We start from the raw sequence: 22,706 nt of genomic DNA on the forward strand, positions 1-22,706 counted from the left end.
GTCCGTTGTTAGCACAGATGATGTTGCTGGTTGATGAGTTGAAGAAATTTTTGCCCTTCACAAGTGGGTTCCCCTTGGGTCGGGAGTGGCAGGAGTGGGGGCAGCGAGGTCTGAGCGAAGCGGGCCGAGGCACGGGGAGGCAGGAAGGAGAGGCCGAGGTCGGTCGCGGGGGGCAGAGGAGAGCCCGCGAGGCGCCTCCCTGGGGGGCTCGCCTAGTCCTTGCCGCCGCGGGGCGGCTCTCGCAGCCTGGCTTGGGCCGCGGGGCCGGGGGCCGGGGGCGCGCGGGCGTAGACGGCGGTCAGAAAGCCGATCAGGGCCCTGGCGGCCAGCTCCTGGGAGATGGGGTCGGCCCGGCCGGCGGTGCCGCGGCCGCGGGGCGGGTGTCGGCTCAGGAAGGCCAGGACATCGGAGGGCTCGGGGAGGCCCCGGCGGGGCCGCAGGGCCGCCTGCACGTCGTCCTCCCGCTCGTCCTGCGAGGTGTCTTGCAGGCCGTCATGCAGGCCACACTGACGGTAACGTTGCAGGTCGTCTTGCAGGGCTTCTCGCGAGACGACATCGTCATCCGCCACGACGTGCAGCTCCCGGGGGCGGGCTCCCCGCGGGGGGGCGCGGGCCGCTTCCAGGTGGCCCACGCGGACGCCGAAGAAGTCGCACAGCAGCAGCCAGAAGCCGGGGCTCAGCTGCAGGCCGCGGCGGCTCAGGGGCAGCAGCGCGCGTCGTTGCGCGCAGCCGGGGCGCGGGAGCAGCGCGGCCAGCTCGTGCGCCGGGACGGCGCTGGGGCCCGCGGGCGGGGGCGCCGGGGCGAGGAGCTGCGCCAGGGCGGCGGCCAGGCCGCTGCCGGGGGCGCGGAGCGCCGACGCCTGGCCGAGGCGCAGCCACCGTCGGGGCGGGGCGCGGGCGCGCGCGGGCGGCGCCAGACGCCGCTTGAGCTTCAGCAGCACGAGGAGCGCGGCCACGGCCAGGGTGTCCTTCCAGAACAGGAGGCCGCGGAAGAAGTGCAGGACCACGGCTCGGATCTGGGCCACGCTGACGTGGGCCAGGACGCTGTGCAGGATTTGGTCGATGGGGATCCGAGCCAGGAACTCCTGCTGGAGGTTCCGCCGGCTCGGCGGGCCCTGGGCGGGGGCGTCCTCCGCCTCGTCGTCCTCCGCGGAGTCCAGGGACCGAGCCCCCGGGGACCCTCCCGGGCTGAACGGCGACCTGGTGCGGGCGGCGGCGCGGCGCCGCGAAGCCCCGCGGCCCAGGTTTCTCGGGGGTGGCAGACGGCGGCCGTCGTCCTGGGCTGGCCGCTCCATGACGTCGAAGTTGAAGTGGGAGAAGAAGAAGACCCAATGCCCGGGGAGAAGTACGGTGAGCCTGTCATTATTCAGAGAGGCTAGATCCTCTGTGTTGAGAAGGATCATGATGGGCTCCTCGGTGTTCTCCAGGTAGCGGCACCACACCGTGAAGGCAGCCCTTATTGGAAGAATCTTCATCTCCAGTTGAGAGTAGGCGGTTTCGATAGGCGAGATACTGCGGGAGTAGAAGGCGCAGGACACTCTCCTGCCGGTCTGGTCGTCTCTCTGGCTCAGGGACGCGTGCAGAGCCGTCTTGGTGACGCCCGTCTCCAAGTAGAAGGGGTTCTGCGGCTTGGGGTGGTGCAGGAGGGGCGCCCTGCGGACCGCCCGCTTCAGGCAGTTGAAGGCCTCCTGCTCGTCATCCCCCCAGGAGAAGGCGGGCTCGGTGAGCAGCAGGCGCGCCAGGGGCTCTATGATGATGTGGAAGCGCTCCACGAAGTGCTGGTAGGGCAGGACGAACTCGATCAGGTGTCGCAGGGACTTCTTGGAGCCCGGGGTGGGGTACCCCGTCACGGTGTTCACGATGCTTTTGTTGAGCCTCACCCCTTTGGGGGTTATGACGAATCCCAGGAACTCCACGGTGTGCCGGTGGAACTGACTCCGGTCCAGCGAGCAGTAGACGTGGTGGTGTCGGAAGCGGACCAGGACTTGCCGCACGTGTTGGAAGTGCTCCTCCTGGCTCATGGAGTAGACCAGGACGTCCCGGCCGTAGGAGAGCACGAAGTAGCCGAGCATGTCCTTTAGGATAAAGTGGAGCACGTTCTGAGGGATGGTCGGGTCTGAGGATAGCGGGAAGGGCCGGTAGCTCTTCATCTCTTGGGGCTCGAACCCGAATGCTGCTTTCCATACATCCTCTGCTTGGTTTATGTTCATGCCCTCCTCCACGACGGTCCCCCGCAGCTCCAGCTTTGTGAACCACGTAGCTCCGTGTAACTGGTCGAATAGTTCTGGGATCACCTGTACGTAGTCCTGTCTGTTAGTCAGCATGCTGTCTGGGTTCCAGCTTTCGTCCCGCGGCCTGGCGCTGTTTTGCATCCCGGCACCCACAGGTTCCCACGGCGCGATGGAGGGACACTCGTAGAAGGTCTCGCTGTGATCACTGTCTCCAGCCTGCTGAAGCTCAGAGGGCTCTGATTCAGAAAGATCATCGGATCCGTCTGAGCTTGGCTGGTCGGAAGTCTCATCATCTGCTTCCTTCGGGTTAAACACGTCGGCCAGGTCGGAGTACAGGGGCGGCAGTCCGGGCAGCAGGCTGATGGCATGTCTTTCTAGCGCGATGCATGGTGGGGGCGGGCGGAAGCACTTCTGCAGGCAGTAGGGAGAGTGGAAGGTGCAGCGGCCTTGGATCCAGTCGACCTCGGGGGTGTGGAGCCGGAGCCAGTTGATGCCTAGTATGACGGAGAAGTTGGGGGACGGGACGATGTCGAATTCGATGGACTCCTGGTGGTTCTGATGGATGCACACCAGGGGCTCGGTGTAGAGCCAGACAGGTTCGTTGCCGATCAGCGAGCCGTCCACGCCTTGGACCATCTTCGGGTGGGGCTTCTCGTAGAGCTCCACGTAGTGCTCCTGGGCAAACTTCTCATCCATGAAGCTGCCGCCCGCCCCCGAGTCCACCAGGGCCTGGACTGCGACGCTGTGGTAGGGGTTCACCCTGACCAGGAGCAGCAAGAAGAGGTGGTCGCGGTTGATGGTGGGCCGGGCTTGACACGGCAGCCAGCTGCTGACCATCCATCTCTCCGGGGCAGGTGAGTCGATCCAGGTCAGGTTCCGTGGGCGGGCCTCCGGGGGCAGCCTGAGCATGGCCCTTCTCTCCGCCAGCTTCTCCTCTATCTGCAGGACGAGCACGATCAGGCTGTCCAACGAGTCGGGCTGCGGGACCCGGAACAGGTAGTGTCTGATCTCCTCGTTGAGCCCCTGGCACAGGTGGGCCTGCAGGACCTCATCCGACCAGCCCAAGGTGGGTACCAGGCCCTGGAACTCATTGATGTACTCGATGGCGGGGCGGCTCCCCTGCCTGATGTTGAACATGGCGTCTTCGGCCACACGCAGCGCCTGTCGGTACTCGAACATACCTGACATGGCCTCCAGGAAGGCCGGGAAGTCGTCAATCAGGGGGCTGTCTTCCTCCACCAGGGCTTTGGCCCATTCTAAGGCCATGCCCGAGAGGTGGCACATGACGTACCCCACTCGCAGGCGGTCGTTGTAGAACATGCGTGGGTAGCTTTGCAGGATCAGCTGGCAGAGCACGATGAACTCGTGGTATTCTCTGCGGTCGCCGGAGAATTTGGACGGGACGGGGAGTCGGCCCGCACTGATCCCCTCCATCAAGATCTCTTCCGCTACCCTTTGTTGCTCTCTGAGGTCTTGCATGCGGAGGTACAGAGAGATGATGGATCTCACCGTGGCCATGATCTCCGAAGTCTCGGAATCCTCTTCGGGGCTCTCCTCCTCTTCCGTGTTGGCCAGGTCAGTGTCATTGACTTCTTGGTCTTGGGCTCCCCAGGGGTCGACTGATGCTGCTTCCATTCCGCCAGGTGCCTCGCCGGTTGGATCCCCCACTTCCTGATGTGAAGCGTGGCGTGACTCCTCCAGGTCTTGGAGTAGGTCATTGGGTGGATCCTTTATTTCCCTACGTGGGCCACTGGATGGCTCCTCCATGTCTTGGCGGAGATCAATGGGCAGCTCTTTCCTTGCCTGGGCGGGGCCGCTGGCCGCCCCCGCCGCCTCCTGCGCGCCGCTGCCTGGTGTTCCCGCGGTGGTGTTGGATGAGCCCTCGGAGGACTCCATTTGTTTTGATGATGGATTCTTACGCTCCATCATCGTCTCAAATGAGTCTTCAGAGGGTTCTATCATTTCGTCGGATGGAAAGGAGTGTTCTCTGAAGACTGGTAAGGTCGTGTCGCGTCCGGTCAGCGACTAGGACCGCAGAGATCAGAACCTGGGGGTGGGGAGGACGGGTGAGGAGGAAAGGCAGCTGTTTAGGGAGTCACGAGGTCAAGGTTTAGTTTCTCTGGGACAAATCAGATGCCCGGCTCATCAGAACGGAGAGGAACTGGGGAGAGCTTCCCTTGCCCAGCTGAGAACATCCACCTCTGACCTTCACCCTGTTCTCCCAGGCTCGCTCGGCCCGTCCGGCTTGCCTGCTTCCCCCTCGGCTGTGAGAAATTCACAGCCCATAAATTCTGTGCAGCCACAGGCCCAGAGCAGCCGCTGTGGCAGACAGGCAGCTGGCAGGAGGCGCTGGCCCGTTCTTCTCCCCCTGGCACCCGTGCCTGGTCAGCGGGTCACCCCAAAGTCGCAGAGGTCATATGCCAGTGCCATCCAGAGTTGTCCCTGGTGGGCAGGATGCCCTGGAGCCAGCCTGCCCCCCCTACCCCGCCCCGTTGTGAAGTGGGAATCTCTAGCAGATGCCTACTGTTTAACAAGGTCAGGGGAAGAGGAGAAAATGGGCAGTTGGCCACCATCCCGTCGGTTGCATCAGCAGCCCAAAATAGCTCTCACTTCCTACCCTAGATTCGCAGTAGAAATTGGGCCAGTGCGGGGGGAGGAGGGCGGATATAGAGGTCTGGCTTTTCTTTTTTCCATAAATGTTGATAAAGTCCCTACTGTGTGTCAGAGACTTGCACACCGTGATTTACTTGGCCCCCACTCGGAAGGTTTGCTGATTTCTCTTACTCATTTGTCAATTTCCAATCTCCCCAGCTCTGAGCCCTCGGGAAGATGTGCAGATCCTCTCCCCACCCCTCCTAAAATCGCCACTTTCCCAGGATCTCCCTCTTTGTGCGGGTTCAGGCATCAATTCCACATGTACAAGCGATCATATTCACCTGCTCCTCCGGTCTTCCCGGGGCACGGGAGGGTGGTGGCTGGGTTTGTCCTGTAGCATACACCCCCCTCTCTGTTACCGGCTGGTTTCTCCCCGACCTAGGGGTGTCTCTAGGTGAGCTGGGTAGTGTCTTGGGGGTGGGGGGGAGGGCACGAGGTATCGCTGATTTCTGATTGCCTTGGAATGGGGTTTTCACAGTAGAGTCACGGGTGGTTGGAGTGGGCTGGGGCTGAATTTAAGAGCTGCCTGGGTGGGGTTATCTTGCACAGGTCTTCTCTGCTGGGAAAGCAAACTGAGTTCTGGTTATCCAAAAAAGTCACTCTGTGGTCATCCCTCTTTCTACACTTAACACCTTTCGTTAGGTCTGAGTACTCCTCCTAGCCACCAAGCCCATCTCTTGAAAAGAAGGCATTCCCTCATTGGCCGAAACCCAAACTTTCCAACAAGATAGACGATTCCGATCTGCTGTTTCTCAAAATTAAGTACGTTCCTGTTAGCGTGACCGCTCATTCCACCCGTCAGAGCCTCTGACCGAAAGGTTTTCTGGTTCCTTCACTGTTCACGGTATTAAATCCAAACCTTGTGACATAACAATTCTTGACACGGAAACTCCCCCAAATCGTTCTCTGGCTAAAATGTAAAGGCCTTAGAATAAGAGAAAATTCTGCTCGCGTCCTTCCTCCAGGTAGAGCTCACATACATTAGCGTGACGTCCCTGTCGCCTAAAATCCCCACCACGCCCACCCCCGGCCCCAGCGCGTACGCAGAGCGCGGCGGGCGCCTCAGTGAACTCCTTTGTCCTCACTGAAGTCCTGTAACGGGTGAGCGGCTTCTGCACAATTCCAAGGTTGAATATAAAGTTCTAATTGAAACATAAAATGAGACTAACTCCTTGGCAGACTCCTCTATTAGAAATAAAAATCTGTCTTTTCAGCACTTAATTGATTAAAGTTGAAAATTGAAAAATTTGAATTGGCTGAAATTTACGTTTTAAAATGGAAAAATTTCAGTTGGCTCAAATTTCAAATCTCAAATATAAAATCTGTGCCTGTCTCAAAACTGTTCAAACCCTTTATTGGCAAAAATTGAAAATGGAAAAATGGAAAATTTTAAATTGGCTAAAATTTAGATTTTTGAATATGAAATCTGTATATCTCTTAAAACTCATGCAAGTCTTTATTGGTTAAGATTTAAAATTAAAAAATTTTAATTGACTGAAATTTAAATTTTAAGATTGAAATATTTAAATTGGCTAAAATTTTAAATTTTGAACATGAAAATTGTATTATCTCTTAAAATTTTAAAACACTTTATTGGGTAAAATTTAAGACTTAAAAATTTAAATTGGCTGAAATTGAACTTCATTTTGTTTTAAAAGATTTTATTTATTTATTTATTTGAGAAAGAGACAGCACAAGCAGGGGGAGGGACAGAAGGAGAGGGAGAAGCAGACTCCCCACTGAGTGGGGAGCCCCGACATGAGCATCCCAGGACCCTGAGATCATGACTCAGCTGAGTCAAAGTCAGATGCTTAACAAACTGAGCCACACAAGTGCCCCTGAAATTTAAATTTTAAAATGGAAAAATTTAAACTGGCTTAAATTTGAAATTGAAATAACAAAATATTTAAATTGGCTATACTTTAAAATTTTTAACTTGAAACCTTCATATCTCTTTAAATTCTAAAACACTTTATTGGCTAAAATTTAAAACTTAAAAATTTAGATTGGCTGAAATTTAAATTTTATTTTATTTTATTTTAAAAGATTTTATTGAGAGAGAGAGACAGAGAGAGCACAAGCTTCCTTAAATTTATTTGAGAGAGAGAGCAGAGTGTTCGAGAGAGAACATGTGTGGGTGTGGGGAGGGCCCAGGGAGAGGGAGAAGCAGACTCCCCACTGAGTGGGGAGCCCCGACATGGGGGTCCATCCCAGGACTCTGAGGTCACGCCCAGAGTTGAAGTCGATGCTTAGCTGATTGAGCCACCTAGGTGTCCCTGAAATTTAAATTTTAATATGGAAAAATTAGAATTGGCTTAAAAATTAAAACATTTAAATTGGTTAATATTTTAAATTATAAATGTGAAACCTGTATATTTCTTAAAATGTTAAAGTACTTTATTGGCTAAAATTTAAAACTTAAAAATTTAAACCGGCTTAAATTGAAAATTTTAAATATAAAATTTATATAGCCTTTAAAACTTAGATGTCTTAACTGGCTAAAATGTAAACTAGAAAATCTCTGTATGGCTCTTAAAACCCTTAAAACCCTTTACTGGTTAAAATTTAAGCTCCTTTGCCAGTTGATTTAAAAACTAGATTATACCGCTTTCCATATAAGTCCGTATGTGTCTTAGCATATTTATGAATTCGGTGATGTAAATGATGAAATCATTCACCTGTCCTGTCTTCAATCTAAAATCTAATATCCTTGGCATGTTACAAAATCCTGATCTTAACACTCCTAAGCATGAAAACTCACACTTTTAGCAGGGTGCAGGAAAGTTGTCCCATAAACTGCTCTATCCAAAGGGTACAAAAGTTTCTTTTCATTGTTTAAAATACAAAGTTCCAATCACTTAGCATAAAATAAAAACAGTTTTACTGTGTAATTCATCCACAAACGACGGCTGTAACCCCCCAGATCTTACCAGGCGACTTCTTCAACTCTCGATGGGCATAATTCCAAACCTCTGAGCATTATATAAAAATTTGACCGTGTCATTCCTCAAAACAAAAGGTCACGCTTCCTTGCAGGGTACATAAATTTGGTTTTGTAACTTTGCTTAAAGCCTTATAATATCTCTTAATCACCTATGAGATAAGAGCTAAACCGCTTTGCCAAAATGCACATACTACTGTATCATTTCTCTGCGCACTCCTCTTATCAAACACAGAAATTTTACCATGTCACTCTTCACACGCTGTTAATGGCTGAAATCCAAATTCCTTAGCACTGCACAAAAATGTATTCTGGTTGTTCCTCAAAATAGGGTCCAAACTTCTTAGCTATGTAAATTGGGTCCCCTAACCTCTGCCTAAGACCTGCCCCGTCTATCTGTCACTCACTGTAATCACTCGCTGTTAAATGAGTCCAATAAACGGTCCAATTCTTGAGCATGAAGTACAGAGAGATAGCCCCCGTGCCAGGGAGCGCCGCCTTTGTGCTCTGGTTGTGCGTTCATTATCTGCTTCATCAAATCCAGACACCTTAGCATAGAATATATTTTACCAGCTAATTTCCCTGGAGACAAAACTCTCATCAGTCACTCCTTAAAACCCTTCACTGGCTAAAATCCAAACACCTCTGCAGGAGGGTTCAAAAATGAGATCACATCCCTCCCCAAAATGAAATTCTCGCAGCCTTCGACGCTCACATAAAATCACATCGCCTTGGCATGTTATAAAAATCTGATCATATTATCTTTACCATAAAAACGCACTCTTGTAGTTCTGCCAAAACGCGATAAGTTTGATCATGTAACTCCCAATTTAAAACTTTCCAAGTTTTCTTCATCGCCTCTAACATAACGTCCCAAGTACTTAACATAAAAGGCAACGTTGTTCCATGTAATTTATCTTCAGACCAGTCTATAAAAAAACAACAACAACCCTGAATCTCATCCCGTCATTCTTGTAAACCCTTTTTTGGCTTAATTCCAAACGTATTAGCATGATATAAAAAAATTCGATCTTGTCATCCCTTAAAATAAAGTTCACACTTCCTAGCACAGCATATAAAATTTGATCCTGTAATTCCGCCTTAAAATCTTAACAATGTCTTTTCATTGTGAAATTAGGGAATCGAAGTCCAAATTGTTAGCATAAAATGTGAATTTTGTAATTTCACCGCATATTATTTTTTCCACTCCAAAAAATCTTACCGTGTCACTCTCTCAGAATTTTTTATTGGCTGAAATCAAATTTCTAGGCATGTAACAAACTCCAATCATGTCAGAGCCTTAAAATAAATTTCAGATTTCTTTGCGTGTTCCCAGTGTTGATCATATAACTCTTAATGATTGAAGTTTTTCAACTTCGGTGTCAGCACCCATCGAATCTCTGAAAGTCAGACATTGGCACCTGCCCTTGAGATACAAAGTGAAAGGTTTTTTGCAGGAGACTTAAATTGGTGGTTGTTACCATTTTTCTCGTTTTTCAGTGTTCTGTGTATAATAAAGTCCAAAGCTGTTAGCCTTAAAATACATTTTTTTCATGGTTTTCTGCACATTTATCATCTTCCACAAGCAAAAATCTCACCATCGCATTGCTTGAGACCCTTTGGCAAGAATCGAGACTCCTTAGCATGATATAAAAACGTGTTCCAGTCACTCCTCAAAATAAAGCTACCCCTAAACCCGGAATCTATTCCTAGAACCCCGCTTAAAACCTCTTCCCGTATTTTCATCACTAACAACATGTCTCAACATCTCGGCGTCTTCGATCACGGGGTTCTCAGTGTAAAACCTTTCGGATTTCACGGCCAAAGCATAAAATCCAGATACCTGAGCATGAATTGAAAATTGGACCAGGTATTTGTTATAATCAGAAAAATCTTTACATTGCTGTTCGCTACTTAGGGAATAAAGCCTCAGTTTCTTTGCACGAAACCGACATCTTTCATCCTCCCTAATTTCTCGATGCAGTGTCTTGTCCCCCTCAAAGATGGGGTTTCTTACCTCCTGTCCCCCATCTTATTTTAATTTTATAGTTCTGGATCTTTTTATGTTGTTAAGCTGGTTCCTCTGCCTACATTTCATTAATTCATTACAGCAATGTGTCCTGATTCTATTTTCTGAGCCAGGCACTGTGTGCGGACCCCCGATGGGAAGAAAGGGAAGCAACGCGCCTTGCAGAGGAAACGTCACCAGCAGTGGAGATGAGGACCGTGCCCTCATGCTGAACGTCGCGCTGGAGGTGAGTTTAGGGTCCCGGGGGGCAAGACCAGGGGATCTCCCTCTACTGCTGGTGAGCGTCTCCTTCGAGGCTCCGCTGCGCTTGGCTGCCTGCCCCTTTGGCCCCTGGGCATTGCTGGGACTGTGCCTTGCAAAGTGCAGGTGTCTCTGGCCTCCCTCGTCTGGCTCTTTCCGGTGGCTGTGGGCCTCCTTCTGACTCCCACCCTCCGCATGGCCGCCTGCTGTAGCGGGTACAGCCCAGAGGCTGCCCGGCCTCTTCTCTGGGCTCCCCAGAGGGTAATATGGTCCATCCTACAGATGTAGTGGGTTAAATGCTTAGGTCTCAGGCTTTAAGGCAGTTTCTTTGTAAGAACTCTCTCTTGATTGGCCAATTCTCACCTTACAAAAAAAAAAAAAAGAAAAAGAAAAAGAAAAAAATTTCGAGATCAAAATCAGGATTGAGTGCTCCTGGTCCAGGTCAGAAGTGCCCTCGTGGTCTCACAGTAGGACCCTCTGCCCCCACCACCCACCGCCGACACTCATAGACAGACACCCCGGCCTCACCACCTCCAGTGTCCAGAGCCCTCTTGGCTGGGTCAGCTCCCTGCTTGCCGCTGAGCAAGTGGCCCATTGGGTCAGGGCTGCCAACGTGAGTCTATGAAGGGTTGGGTGGGGGGGGCGGGGGGGGCCCATCCCTCAGCAAATACCTCGCCCTGTCGGCTCACTTGTACAGTAAAGGAAATCTGATTTTAAAAATAGAGCTTGGAAGAGGAGATGAGGGGTATTCAGGATCAGATTCGAGCCTGGGGCGGGGATCCGGGGAGAGGTGAGGACAGGGGAGGGGGGCACGCAGCCCGAGTTGCTGAGGAGGAAGGTGGAGAGCCAAGAAAGCGGAGGCATGAGGGCGGAGGGGACCGAGGACACTGGGGCTTCTCTGTCACGTTCTCCCCTTCCCTGGCCTCTTGGACACTAGTGGTCACACCTGCGGCCCCGGCCGCCTGGACTGTCCGAAGGGACGTCGGGGCCGAGGTCAGGGGCAGACCCTCATCTGCCTTGGCCTGCCTCCAGGCCATTCTCAGAGGCCCTTGGGTTGGAGGGCACAGTCTGACCATCCAGGGGGCCAGGTGACTTGGAAGTGACTGTCCCCCACGGACTACTTCCGCTGTTTCAGACCCGCTGAGCTTCGCTGTAGGGGTGGGCACCTGGGCACACGGGTGGCTGTTTGCTATTTATTAAACTAGTGTCAAGGTCAAGATGTTCCCTTTGTTGGGCTACAGCTGGGCTCCTTGGTTTCCCGGTGTGGACCAGCGTGCGGTCGCTCTCCCCCTCCGCTTGCCGGTTGGGATTTCCCTGAGCGCCCAGGAGCAGCTTGGGTGGGTTCTGTGGACTCCCGTGGACTCCTCCTTACCTGCTTGCCCCCTGCCTTATGGATTACGACCATCTGGACCTTGGAGCCACGAGACCCTTCACACTCGGCCCTCAGCAGCCAGCCTCAGTGGCTTCCTGCTGTACACCCCGTGGGGGGGGGGGATCTGGGGCCTGGGGCCTTGGAAAAACAGTTTCACTGCAAAAACAGCGTATGGAAGGGGGGTTGCCATGACTCAGGGCAGACATGGAATTGCCCCAGAGCTGGGGCTGGGCCCCCAGGGCTGCCCCTTCAACCTCAAAGCAGCTGGAGGGGGCACCTGGAAAAGGTTGCTCGGCCCTTTGCCTCCTGAAGCCGTCTGAGGGCAGCGTCCCTGACGTAGCAATATTCCTGCACCCCCCGCCCCCCTCCCTGCTTGACGGGCAGCTCCGGGGGCAGCTGGATCACTCTGCCCAGAATAACCCTGGGAGGGATCGGGCGAGGGGTCACATCGGAGAGCAGCCTTCTCCGGGCTGCCCAAGTGGGCCCGGCCAATCAGCTGCTCCCCGGGCTGCGCTTGCCTTTCAAGGCAAGCGGGCAGGGCAGGAGCTGGCCAGCTGCTCGCCTGGGACCCACGCTGACTTTCAGCGTGACCTTCTCCTCCTGGGCCCTCAGTTTCCCCAGAACTGCAAGGCGGGCTTGGGCAGGGGGGGGTCTTCTCATTTCGTTCCTGTAGCTCTGGGGTCCTGGGAGGGGCCTAGGGGTGACTTGGGGAGCAGCAGTGAAAGGAGGGGGTTGGCTGAGCGGGTGGCGCTCAGGGACCCCTCCCCACCCTGCCTCAATTCCAGAAGCTGGGGGTCCTTGTACTATTTAAAAATAGTATTAGGAATTGGGGGGTCCTCTCACTGTTACATTTACAGAGAGCTCCCCACATGTAAGTCATGGTTGGGAACTCAGGTCGGCTGGTTCCTCCTGGGGTCTGTCCCGTTCGACACAGGGGCTGGGAGCGTCTCAGTGGACTCTGTCCCTGGTGGGGTCCCTCTGGGCCAGGTGTTCTTCTGGCTCTGTAGACGGCCAGGAGCTGTAGACCTAGGAGAGGGCTGAGGGCTTTGAGGCAAACAAGGGGGGCTTGGCCTTGGCGCGGGTGGAAGTCGGGCCAGAGTGGGAAGGAGACTTCCTTCCCAGGGGAGGGGGACCCTTTGTCACCCGGAAGGGGTCAGAACAAGGAAGGACCTGTGATTATCCCGAAGACTGGCGATTTTTCGTTTTGGAACACCTGCTGTAATTGGACGGTCAGCCCTCAGCACTTTCACGCCTGGGTCAACTTTAATGTTCCCACTCACCCCGTGAGATGACGGCGTTCCGCCTTGCAAGTGAGCGCACCAGGGCCTGGGGGCTGATGTGTGGCTTCCCTGGGAGCTCTGATTCGCAGTGGCTGTGGCAAGGGGGCTTAGACCACCGGGCGCCCCCCTCTCCCGGAAGCTGGCTGCTGGGGACTGAAGCTAGCGAGGGGCGGGGGGCGGACACGCGGAGGCGAGTGCCGTCCAGACAGGGGTAATTAGAATTTATTTATTGAAACTGACGTTTCCCTGGCGTCTGCTCTGTGTCAGGCGCGACCCCAGCAGCTTGACCTCTAGACCCTGACTTTGCTCCCACCGATGTCCCCCATTTCGTGGTGCTGAGAGAACCCGGGTCAGGAAGGAAGAAGCAGTGTGGAAAGCCAGATGTTCCTGCTTCCTTCCGCCAGCGGTTGCAGGGCGGGGAACGGGTGCCCTGGGGGGGCAGACAGCAGCCATTTGGGGGCCCCGAGGGACCGTCGGCCACTTTTGTTCCGTGGCATCCATGTGCTCAGCCCCATGACCCGACGGGAGGCCAGGCCCTCCCTAGGAACGGGGGCCTCAGCGTGTGCCTCCGTCTCCCTGAAAAGCTCATGTGGTCATTGCCAGCTCATTTTGGCTAATTTGGTTGTCGGCAGAGGGACAGGACAGCTGGCCCTGGACCTGCTAATTATAGCCGCTCAAGTGTTTGAACGAGGTACTGTGTCCCCCATGTCATAGTTTTTCCTGTAGACAAACTAACCCTTTCACCTTTGTTCCTGAGCGCCGGCCAGCCCACCCACCCCTGGATCACCCAGGCACCGCACGTCCCCCAGAGAGCCGCCTCCCCCGGGGGAGGTCAGCATGGGACCTGCACCCCAAGTCTTACCTTGGACGCAAGTGTTCAGTGGCTCAGTCCCTGGGTCCCACTGTCAGCTCGACTCCTCGCTTCTTCCTACAAAGTGATCGGATACGTTTATTTCTCTAATTAGGGAAAAGTCCAGGCTTTGGGTCATGCGTGCACATTGTCCCGTCTCCCACGGCACACCCCACACTTTCTTCCTCGCTCCTGTCCCAGGGCTGAGTCACTTTGCTGGGTCCCTCCGTTTTGAGTCCCTTGGGGGGGTCCCTCTGTTTGGGGGTCCCTCCGTTTTGAGTACTTACTATGTGCCAGATGCCGTCCTAATTCTTTGAATCCTTACGACGGTGCTGAAACTCTTACTGTGACTGTCCCCATTTTTCAGAACAGGAATCAAAGGCTCAGGGCCGAGCCTCAAATCTTTAGCAGGCCTGACCCCCCTCTCCCACGGGGTCTGAGGAAGGCTGCGCCTCCTGCTGGCCTCAGCCAGTGCACGACCCCCTGAGGTCCAGAACCGCGCTCGCTCCCGATCCCATCAGCTCTCCCTGTGGCTCCTGAGCTCTCAGCAAGACCCCGGTTCTTGCCGGTCCCCGTTTCGCTCTCAGCAAGGGCCAGAGTTGATGTGAGTCTGGGATCTGGGCCCCTTACGTGACCCCGAGTACATCTCTTAGCTCTCCGAGCTTCAAGTTCATGGGTGGTTCTAAGTAGCATCTTCCCTCACCCAGGGCCGTGTCCAGGGCCGTGTCCGGGGGAGCCTGTCCAGGGGGACCCCGGTGCTGCTCTGTCCTAACCCTGGTGTCTGTGTGCATGTGTTACTCCTTCATCCCGCCTGCTGCTGGCACACAGTAGGGCTGCAGACAGCAGGTGAGGCCTGAGAGGTGGGTAGAACTCTGAGTGGTTTCCATTCTCCCCTTTCCAGGTGGCTGGAGGTGAGACAGCACTTCCCCCGCCCCCGCCACCCCACCCCGAGGAGGGGAGCAGATGCCTGGCCCAGGATCAAAGAGAAAGGTCTGCAACGTGAATTCATTTTTTCTGAGTTGTAAGTTTGGATCGTTTGTAAATGTGTAGCCCGCTCAGGATGGGGCTAACCTGAACTCTGTAATTTGCAGGGGAGGCTCGCTGCCCCCTGGATGGGCAGTGAGCTGTGGGTTCCAGAGGCCAGGCCGCAGCCGCCCCCCGGGATGGCACCCCTGCTCAGAGCGGGGTGGACGTGGGCCTCCTAGGCTGACCTCACAGCGGACCAGGTATGTACGCCCTGTCTTTACACCACGTAGGTTCTGGGTAGGTAGACACCTGACCCCGCGTTAATATGGTACTATAATTAAAAATCCAGAATAATGCTGTCGCTCTGTTATATGTTATCACGGGAGGTGTTAAAATCTCTGACCACGTACAGAGGGAGATCTCTCTGGTGGGGGCTCCAACGGCGGCCCGAGGGGCCTGCTGTGGGGGGGGCGGTCAGAGAGCACAAACTCCCCTGGGTGACACGATGGTGACACGATGGTGAGTCCCCCTCCCCTTCTGGAGGATGGGGACCGTCATCTTTAGACATTGATGCCTTAAATAAAATGGAACATGTCCGGCACACAGTAGGTATTCAACACAGATAAAAATAACTCTTTTTTTTGAGGTGGATCTGTCCCCTCCCTGTTGGAAAGCCCTTCTCATGTTTATAGGACCCAGAGGGAAGGCGAGGGGAGTAGGGACAGTCAGGGGTCAGCGTTGGGATCTGGAGAGCCTTTTCTTGAGTCAGAGGTATGGCTTGGACGGGCAGTGCCTGGATTTACGAGGCCTTCCGAGCAGCGAAGGTCTCCATGTTGAATTACCCTGGCCCCCGGAGGTGGGGCAGGTGACGGCAGCCCGGGAACTGTATTTTATTTGTCTTTATCCTACCATATTTCATATCTGAAAAACCATGACAAATACCTTAAAGTATTCATGAGGACCAAACCCAGGCCAAAAGAAAATTCTGGGTAACAAACAGCAGAGCCCTGAGTGCGGGAAAGGCGATTAGGAGCTGCTCGTGCTGGCACAGGGCTGGTTAACCTGTGCTCGCATTTCTTCCGCACGAAGTCATGGTCAAAAATAGATTCCTGCCTGGCAGAGGGGAGGAAAGTTCTAGAAGGTCCCTGTCTGGGCTGTGGAGAGGGGAGACTCGAACCCATCGATCAGTTAGCTGATCTGTGCAGAGGAAGGCCGGGGGAAACCAGACAAGGGCTCACACCGATGGGGGTTGAACGTCGGCTTAGTTTCGGGTTCTGGAGGGGGTCTCAGAGCCTCCGAGTCTCCATCTTCAGATGAGACTGAGATGGTGTCTGCTGCCATTAGCGTGTAGCCCCGTGCCTGCCCAGGGATTCTGATGGCTTCGACAGCTGGGAGGGGGCCGGGGGAGTCGAGCCCAAAGCTCAGTGAGCAAGCTGGAGTTGAGGTGTCTTGGGGAGGGGGGACACAAAGGGGGGCCAGCAAAGACCTATGGGGTAGCTCCCCTTTGTCCAGGAACCGACAGACAGGTCAGAAACACCCGTGCCCTTGAGCCACACTCCCCCTTGATGAGAGGAGGGGGGAAAGACGGCAGCTGCGGGGTCTGCGCTGAGATCTAGCTGTCAGGGGACAAGGCGAGGCCCGGCTGCTCGCCCGCCAGCCAGCCAGCCAGCCAGCCGCGCGGCTGTTGACGGTGCATGTGAGCCTCGGGGCCGCTGCTCCCCGGAGGCCCGTGTGTCCCCTACCCCAGGCTTAGCTCATGTAACATTCTCCCAGAGTTCTCATTCCAGCCAGCTAATCCCCGAAAACACGGGCCAGGACATTCGCTTTTGGGGCCTCTTAAAGACCGAAAAGGAAAGTCCTCCCCAATGGGTGCATTGGAGACACCCCTGCCGGGATCTGCGCGATCCCGGCCGAGAAATCGAAATCGCAGCCAGCAGGCCCACACCTGCTGGCCTCCTGTCACCGACACACCACCGGGAGGCCCCCAGGGCTCCGGCTTTAGAACACATAAAATTAAAAGAGGAATGATCTCGGGGATAAAATAAATCCCCGCGTCTGCAGAACTTGTTTTGGGGATGTGTGCCCCGTCCTGGGCCATCAGCCAAAATGCTCCTCCTTGTGTTTTTTTAAAAAAGGAAAACAACCCCCTCCCCCCACACCCCACAAACAAAGGAGAAAAACCAAAAAAAAAAAAAAAAGGAAAAAAAAACCCCACGCAAAGTGTTTATTTTAATTATGCAAGGAATGCACGGATAATTAATAGACTCATTACTAAAAATCTAACACTGCGGTTAAGAGCTAAAGCCTTGTGTCACCCTCCCTCCCTCCCGCCCAGCTCCCCCCACCCCCAGCTTATTCGCTGCTGTTAACCCATTTCAGGTGCGGAGTTCCAGATACTTTCTCTGTGCCTTCATGTATGTATATAAATAGACCTCTGAAATACACGATTTTGTTTATTTTTTGCATTAGCTACATCTCAGTGTGCATTTTTTTCTGCTTATTTTTCTTCCCTCAGGAATCTGCCTGGAGATAATCAAGATCGACACTGTGCCTTAGAACGCACCTTAGTACCCTGTCATCTGAACACACCGGGGCTGGTTTAACCCCCTCACTGCTGTCACGGGAGCCCCAGGTCCTTCCCCCTCGGGGATGGGACAAGGCGTGCGGGGCAGGTGTAAGTAATTTCTCAGGAGCGGGCTCAGGAGTGTTTATGACATTATCACCAATGAGTATATGGATGCATCAATTAGCAAAATAAAAGAGGGACATGCCTGGACCAACGATGTCGAAGTGATTATGAACAAAGCCTCATGATTAATCCAGTTCTGTGCGAAATACTAAGGTCCATTAAAAGACAATAGGTCTCGGCTGTTTCATTCTTTTTAAGAGCTGTTTAATATTCCGGGGTATGTGTGCACCCTCGTTGATTAGACCCTCTCCTATTGTGGAAAATCCCAGCTGTAAGTGTGCTGGGGCGGGGGTGGGGCGGGGTGGGGCGTGCGGGTGGCCCCCCGGGAGGATCAGGTCCAGATAGGAGCTCTGGTCAACGTCCTGGTCTTCTGGGTGGTGGGGGGGGTCACAGGTTCATGGCTGCTTGTTATATTATTTAAGAAAATAAGTAAAAATAAATACATAAGATAAAAGTGGACCTTGCACAGATAAATGAGCATGTCAGGAGCCGAGGTTGTAATTCCTACGATTTTGTTCCTCGGGTGCCCACTAAAAGGGACCTAAGCCCTTCCGTGTTTTGTGCTTGCTCATGGCCCCACAACGAGCATTTTTATAGCTGAATCTGTAAGCTTGTCCCTGGCTGTCCCTTTATCCCAGCTTCTTGGAGGTGGGTTGGATAGTTTGCAAAGTTTATTTTCATTGATCTTCCTAAAATGCCATTTTGACCTTGTCACTGTCTTGCTTTAAATCCTCCCTCTGACTTCCTGGAGCTTCTGGGATGAGGTCCAAGAGCCTTAGCCTGGCCACGCTGAACTCCCCCCAACACGTCGTTCAAAAGTCAGGCAAAGCGCAGTCCCCATAAGTGGGATGCCTTTTTGGCACGTTTTCCAAGTTCAGGAGAATGTTTTGCATTTTTCTAGAATTCACCAAACCAGCCACATGTTAATCACCCCCTTTCCTTTGTCCCCTTCTAGTGCCCTGGGCTCCTGGGTTGCCTGGATCTGCTTTCTCCTCCCTGGGAAGGCCTCTGACTCTGCTCCCGAGGACTGAGCTGTCTGCCCTGCGCTGGGTGAGTGCACTGACTGCGTCACGCCACAAGCACACACCTGGGGGCGGGGGGGCTTCCTCTAGGGCCCCCACTGACTCTGCCCTGCCCTCCGGGGCCAACACCAGGTTGCCCCAGAATCTATGAGTAGGGGGTGGTAGCATCCCAGGGTCGAGTGTGCTGGTGATGGGTTTGGGGTCCATAATTATGGCTTGGAAACGGTTGATTGCATCTTTAATGGTCTTGTCCTTGCCAGAGGGAAATGGGCCCAGTCCCAGAACAGAAGGAGGTAAGTCTTAGCGTGTGACAGCAGGCCCACCAGCTGTGGTGACTGGCAGGGGCTCTGGAGAGAGGACAGACTGACAGTGGGTGCTCGCTTTGGGATAGGGTCATGTTCTAGAAGGAGCCCAGGCTTTGGGGCGGAGGGGCTGATGACGCCAGGCCCACATCACCCTGGGGGCAGAGGACCTCCCCTGCTTGTGGGAGGGATAGAAGTGACCAGACCTGCTCAAGGTATTGGCCTTTTTTTTTTTTTTTGGTCCCTCTAGGGTGGGGTGGGGTGGGGAGGGCACCCCGAGAGGCCGGCCATCTTGAGAGCACACACCCAGCTCCAGAGCAGACATGGGGCGCACGTCTTTGGCAACGCCCTGAGCAGTCCCGTGCCTCAGTTTCCTGATCAGAAAAGCATCTGCACACACCCAGTCGTGATAGGCAGAGGGAGCTGCTTACACAGATAAATAACCCAGCACAGTAGCGGTTGGAAAACGGGGGCCTTTCCCCCCCTGTCCTGTCTGAAACCCGGAAGCTTCCCTCCTGGAGACACAGGCGGCCCCCATCAGGGCAGGGAGACCCACATAGGGGGGAAAAACAGGTTGGAAGAGTGTGAGCGGGAATCAAGCCCCCTCCCCTCGCCCCAGGGTAGACTCCCCCAGGGGAGACCCTGGCCTTTCCCTCAGCGCCCTGGCAGGGGAAGGGGCTGCCCCTGCCGGGTTTAATTGGGTTCTCCTGAAAAGTTTGGCAATCGTTTATTTTATTTTTTTTTAAGAAATATATATAAAATGTCAGCCTGCTCTTCAGGCACATTTTTTAGGCGTGTGTTTTATGGACTTTGGCAAGGACGGCTGGGAAGGAACAGTGGTACAGTCTCTAGGGGTTAATAATCCCTGGAAAAACTTCTGGCTAAACCTGACTTCTCCTGAATTTCACAGAAAACGCTCCCTGGGCCGGGCCCAGCCTGAAGGGGGTTTTTGTGCGTGGGGCAGCCTTACCTAGGCAAGCAGGGCTCGTGTGTAGCCTTTCACACAAAAGTGAACTTCCTTGGCCTCGGGGCACAAAGACTCCTCTCTCCGAAAGGCTGGGTTTGTTTACTCTGGAGCAGCTCACCCCGGGGGCTGTTTCTCCGAGTCTACGTATGGAGCCGCCCATGCCCCTACCTTGTGGCCCGAAACCCCACTCGCCACTTCCTCACGTGGGGATGGGGGGCCAGAGCCGGGAAGCCTGGCTCTGTTTGTGTCTGGAGCTGAAGGAAGTATCCTGGGGAGGGGGATACGTGCCTCCTTCCCAGCAGGAGCCCCCTCCCTGGCCGGCCTGCCCTGCAGGGAATGCGGGGTGTGCTGTCCTGTAGCCTTTGGCTGCTTAGGGATTTGGGTGGGTGACCTTGCAAATCCACACCAGCGCGATCCTGAGCTCACCCAGCTGCCCCTGACCAGAGACCTTTCTTTGCAGGATTTCTTAGGTGCGTGGCATCTGTTCCGCACCCCGCACTGCCCCCTCCCCCCCATAACGCGGCAGAGGCTGGGATGCATATGCAAATACCACCTTCCCAAACATTTGCAAATCGACACTCAATCCTTTAATAGATGAAAACAAGAGTAGGGACGGAATAACAACGGAAACCCGAGGCTCTGAAACGCAGTTTCCCCAAGGTCTCCCAGCAGCTCCCCGAGTGGGTAGGGGCAGCGGGGCAGTCTGTTTGTCTGTCTGTCTGTCTGTGGGGAGCCAGCCTCCACTCTCCACCTGCAACACGATGCTGCCCCCCCACGGCGGGTCAGAGCAGCTGTCGGGACCCCGACAGTGCCCTGGCGGAGGGGACTGTCAGGAGCGGGACAGTTGGGCTTGTAGTGACACAGGGGCTCCGTCCCCAGGTCCCCAGGTGCCCCTGCCCTCCCAGAGTCTTAGGCTCTTACTGCCCCATGAAAGTGCGTCACTGCCTCGGGTGGGTGCTCTGGGACAGCCTGGTCATTTCACAGACAAGGAAACCCTGGCTGGCCCCTCAGCCAGGCTGTCTCTCTTGCGCGCGCGGGTGTGTGTGTGCGCGCACACACACACACACACACACACACACGTGCACGCGCCTGCGCGCTCCCTGAGCGCCTGCACTGGGAACAAAGACAAGAAAACTCCTTTAGAAACTGCAGAACAGAGCCTCGTCTAGCGGGGGTCCCCTGATCAAGGCCCCGTCCACCCAGAGTTCCTGGGAACTGAGCCCCCATGAATGGGCCTGGAGGTCCAGCGCCCGACGCGGCGTGGGCCGCATTCATCAACATGCAGGCCCCGGGGCCCCATTGCCGGGTGGGGGGCTTTCGCGAGTCCCCAGAGCATCCAAGTCCCGGTCCGGCAGCCGGCGGAATCCGTGGCTTCGGCCCAGCCTCCAGAGAAAGGCCCTGCGTTTCCCATGACCAGGCGGCCTCTCAACGCACCAGACCGCCCCCGACTCCCCCTGATCCCCCCTACCCTCCCCCCCACCCCCCCGCAGGAAGGCTCCCCCGACCCGCTGCACCAGCCTGTTGCCCCAGAGAGGACCCAGGCCAGCCTTGCTGGGCCTGGGAGCTGGGGCAGGCACTTGGCCATTCCAGGTGGCCTGGCCCTTGAGATGGGGAGTTGGCTGCTGGACAGCCCCCCTCCCCCCTCCCCCACTGGCCCCGTGCACTCACCCCCATTCTCTGCTCCTCTCCCTCACTGCCTCATTGTGACAGAAGCGCTCCACCGGCTGTCTCCGTGCCTTGGCCATGCAGCTTAGGGCAAGGTACATGGGAAAAGTCTGCGCATCCTTGCTCTGACCCCGGCCTGCGTCTTCTGCAGGCGGCCCCGCTCGGGACTTAGCTCTGTGGGAGCTTCTCAAAGGCCTAGACGTGCGGGCTGCCAGCCCGGGCAGGGAGCCGTGTTGCAGCCTCCCGGCCAAGTACCGGCCTGCCTCTCTCTGCTCGGATGCCTCCCGTAACAGGGAGCTCCCTCTCTCCCCGAGCAGCCCGCTCAGGGCTCGCACACGGAGCTGCTTTGCCGAGCCCTCCCCTGCTTTCTGCATCTGCCTCCGCGGCTCTGCGGCGGCCCCTCGCCCCCTCTGCCCTCGGCTCTCCGCAGACAGCACGCGCACTTCAGTCCTCTCCTCTCCGTGCTGAGGAGCGAGCCCCCCACCCACCGAGGGATCAGACTTGGGGTCCCTGTCACCGGCCCGATCGCAGCCGTCTACACCTGTCCCGGGGCGCCTCTGCCCCAGCTCAGTGGGGTCTGGGACGGAGCCCTTTGCCCTGCTGTTCTGCAGAGAGCCCAGGGGAGGGCGCGGGTCTCCCCTCCCAGGTCCAGCTGCTCGAATCTCTCTGTTAAGCGGCGTCTGAGCCCTCCGTTTTTTATGGCCCCTCTGCTAGTTGCCAGGGAGAACGCTCTCTATGCAAACCCCCTGCCTTTTCTGCAGGAGCCGCTGGCGGCTGGCCGGCCCTGGTCAGCCCGTAGTGGCAGCAGCGGCGGCGGCAGCAGGCGGCTGCGGCGGGGCTGGGGGGCTCCTGAGACAGACAGCACCAGACCGGGCTGGACTTCCCGCTTCCTAGCTGTGAGACGACGCAATTCCCTCTACTTTTCAGAGCCTCCGTTTTTTCCCTGTGCAACAGATAGGAGAGGGGCTCCCTCCCCGTAAGATGAAACAAGATAAGAGTCGCCTAGCGCACATCAGGCACTGCCTGAATGCTTACGGAGTAGACAGCGGGACCCAGGGAGGGAGGCGCTCGTGTAACAAGTGGCTCGCAAGAAAGAAAATAGTCTGGCCTTCCGCGACCCTGCCCCGAATACAAACGGGAACCTGGCCTGCCGGAGACCCCTCTGCCGCCTTAATAGCACAAATCAAGTCAGCCAGAGGCAGCCCCTGGCCTGTGAGCTCACAGTAGATGCAGCAGGCGCTAGAAACGCCCGCGAACCCACATCTGCATTTAATACGGCAAGAATTTGCGTCCTATGTAACACCACGCGGGGCCCCGGGGTGAGGCATGAAGAGACACTTGGCTCTCCTGCTGCCTGGAAGGGCTGGCTTGGACAGCAGGGGGTGCTGTCTGGGAAAGAGAAACCCAGTGGGCTCCGGGCATCCCACAGGCTGTGGGCTCTGGGCATCTTCCCGGGCACTCACTCTCCAAACCACTGCAGTGCACCTACCTTGTCAG

General features: G+C 55.3%; 1 protein-coding gene across 1 annotated transcript; it reads right to left on the reverse strand.

Moving 5' to 3' along the window:
* Positions 1-212: 212 nt before the first annotated feature.
* Positions 213-4,193, reverse strand: RTL1 (retrotransposon Gag like 1; the record flags this gene model as incomplete). The annotated part of the gene is made up of 1 exon (XM_080809771.1): positions 213-4,193. One exon carries the CDS (start codon positions 4,191-4,193, stop codon positions 213-215), a length of 3,981 nt encoding a protein of 1,326 aa, XP_080665897.1.
* Positions 4,194-22,706: the final 18,513 nt, after the last annotated feature.

This window comes from Martes martes (assembly GCF_963455335.1).
Source record: "Martes martes genome assembly, chromosome: 7".
NCBI lineage: Eukaryota > Metazoa > Chordata > Mammalia > Carnivora > Mustelidae > Martes > Martes martes.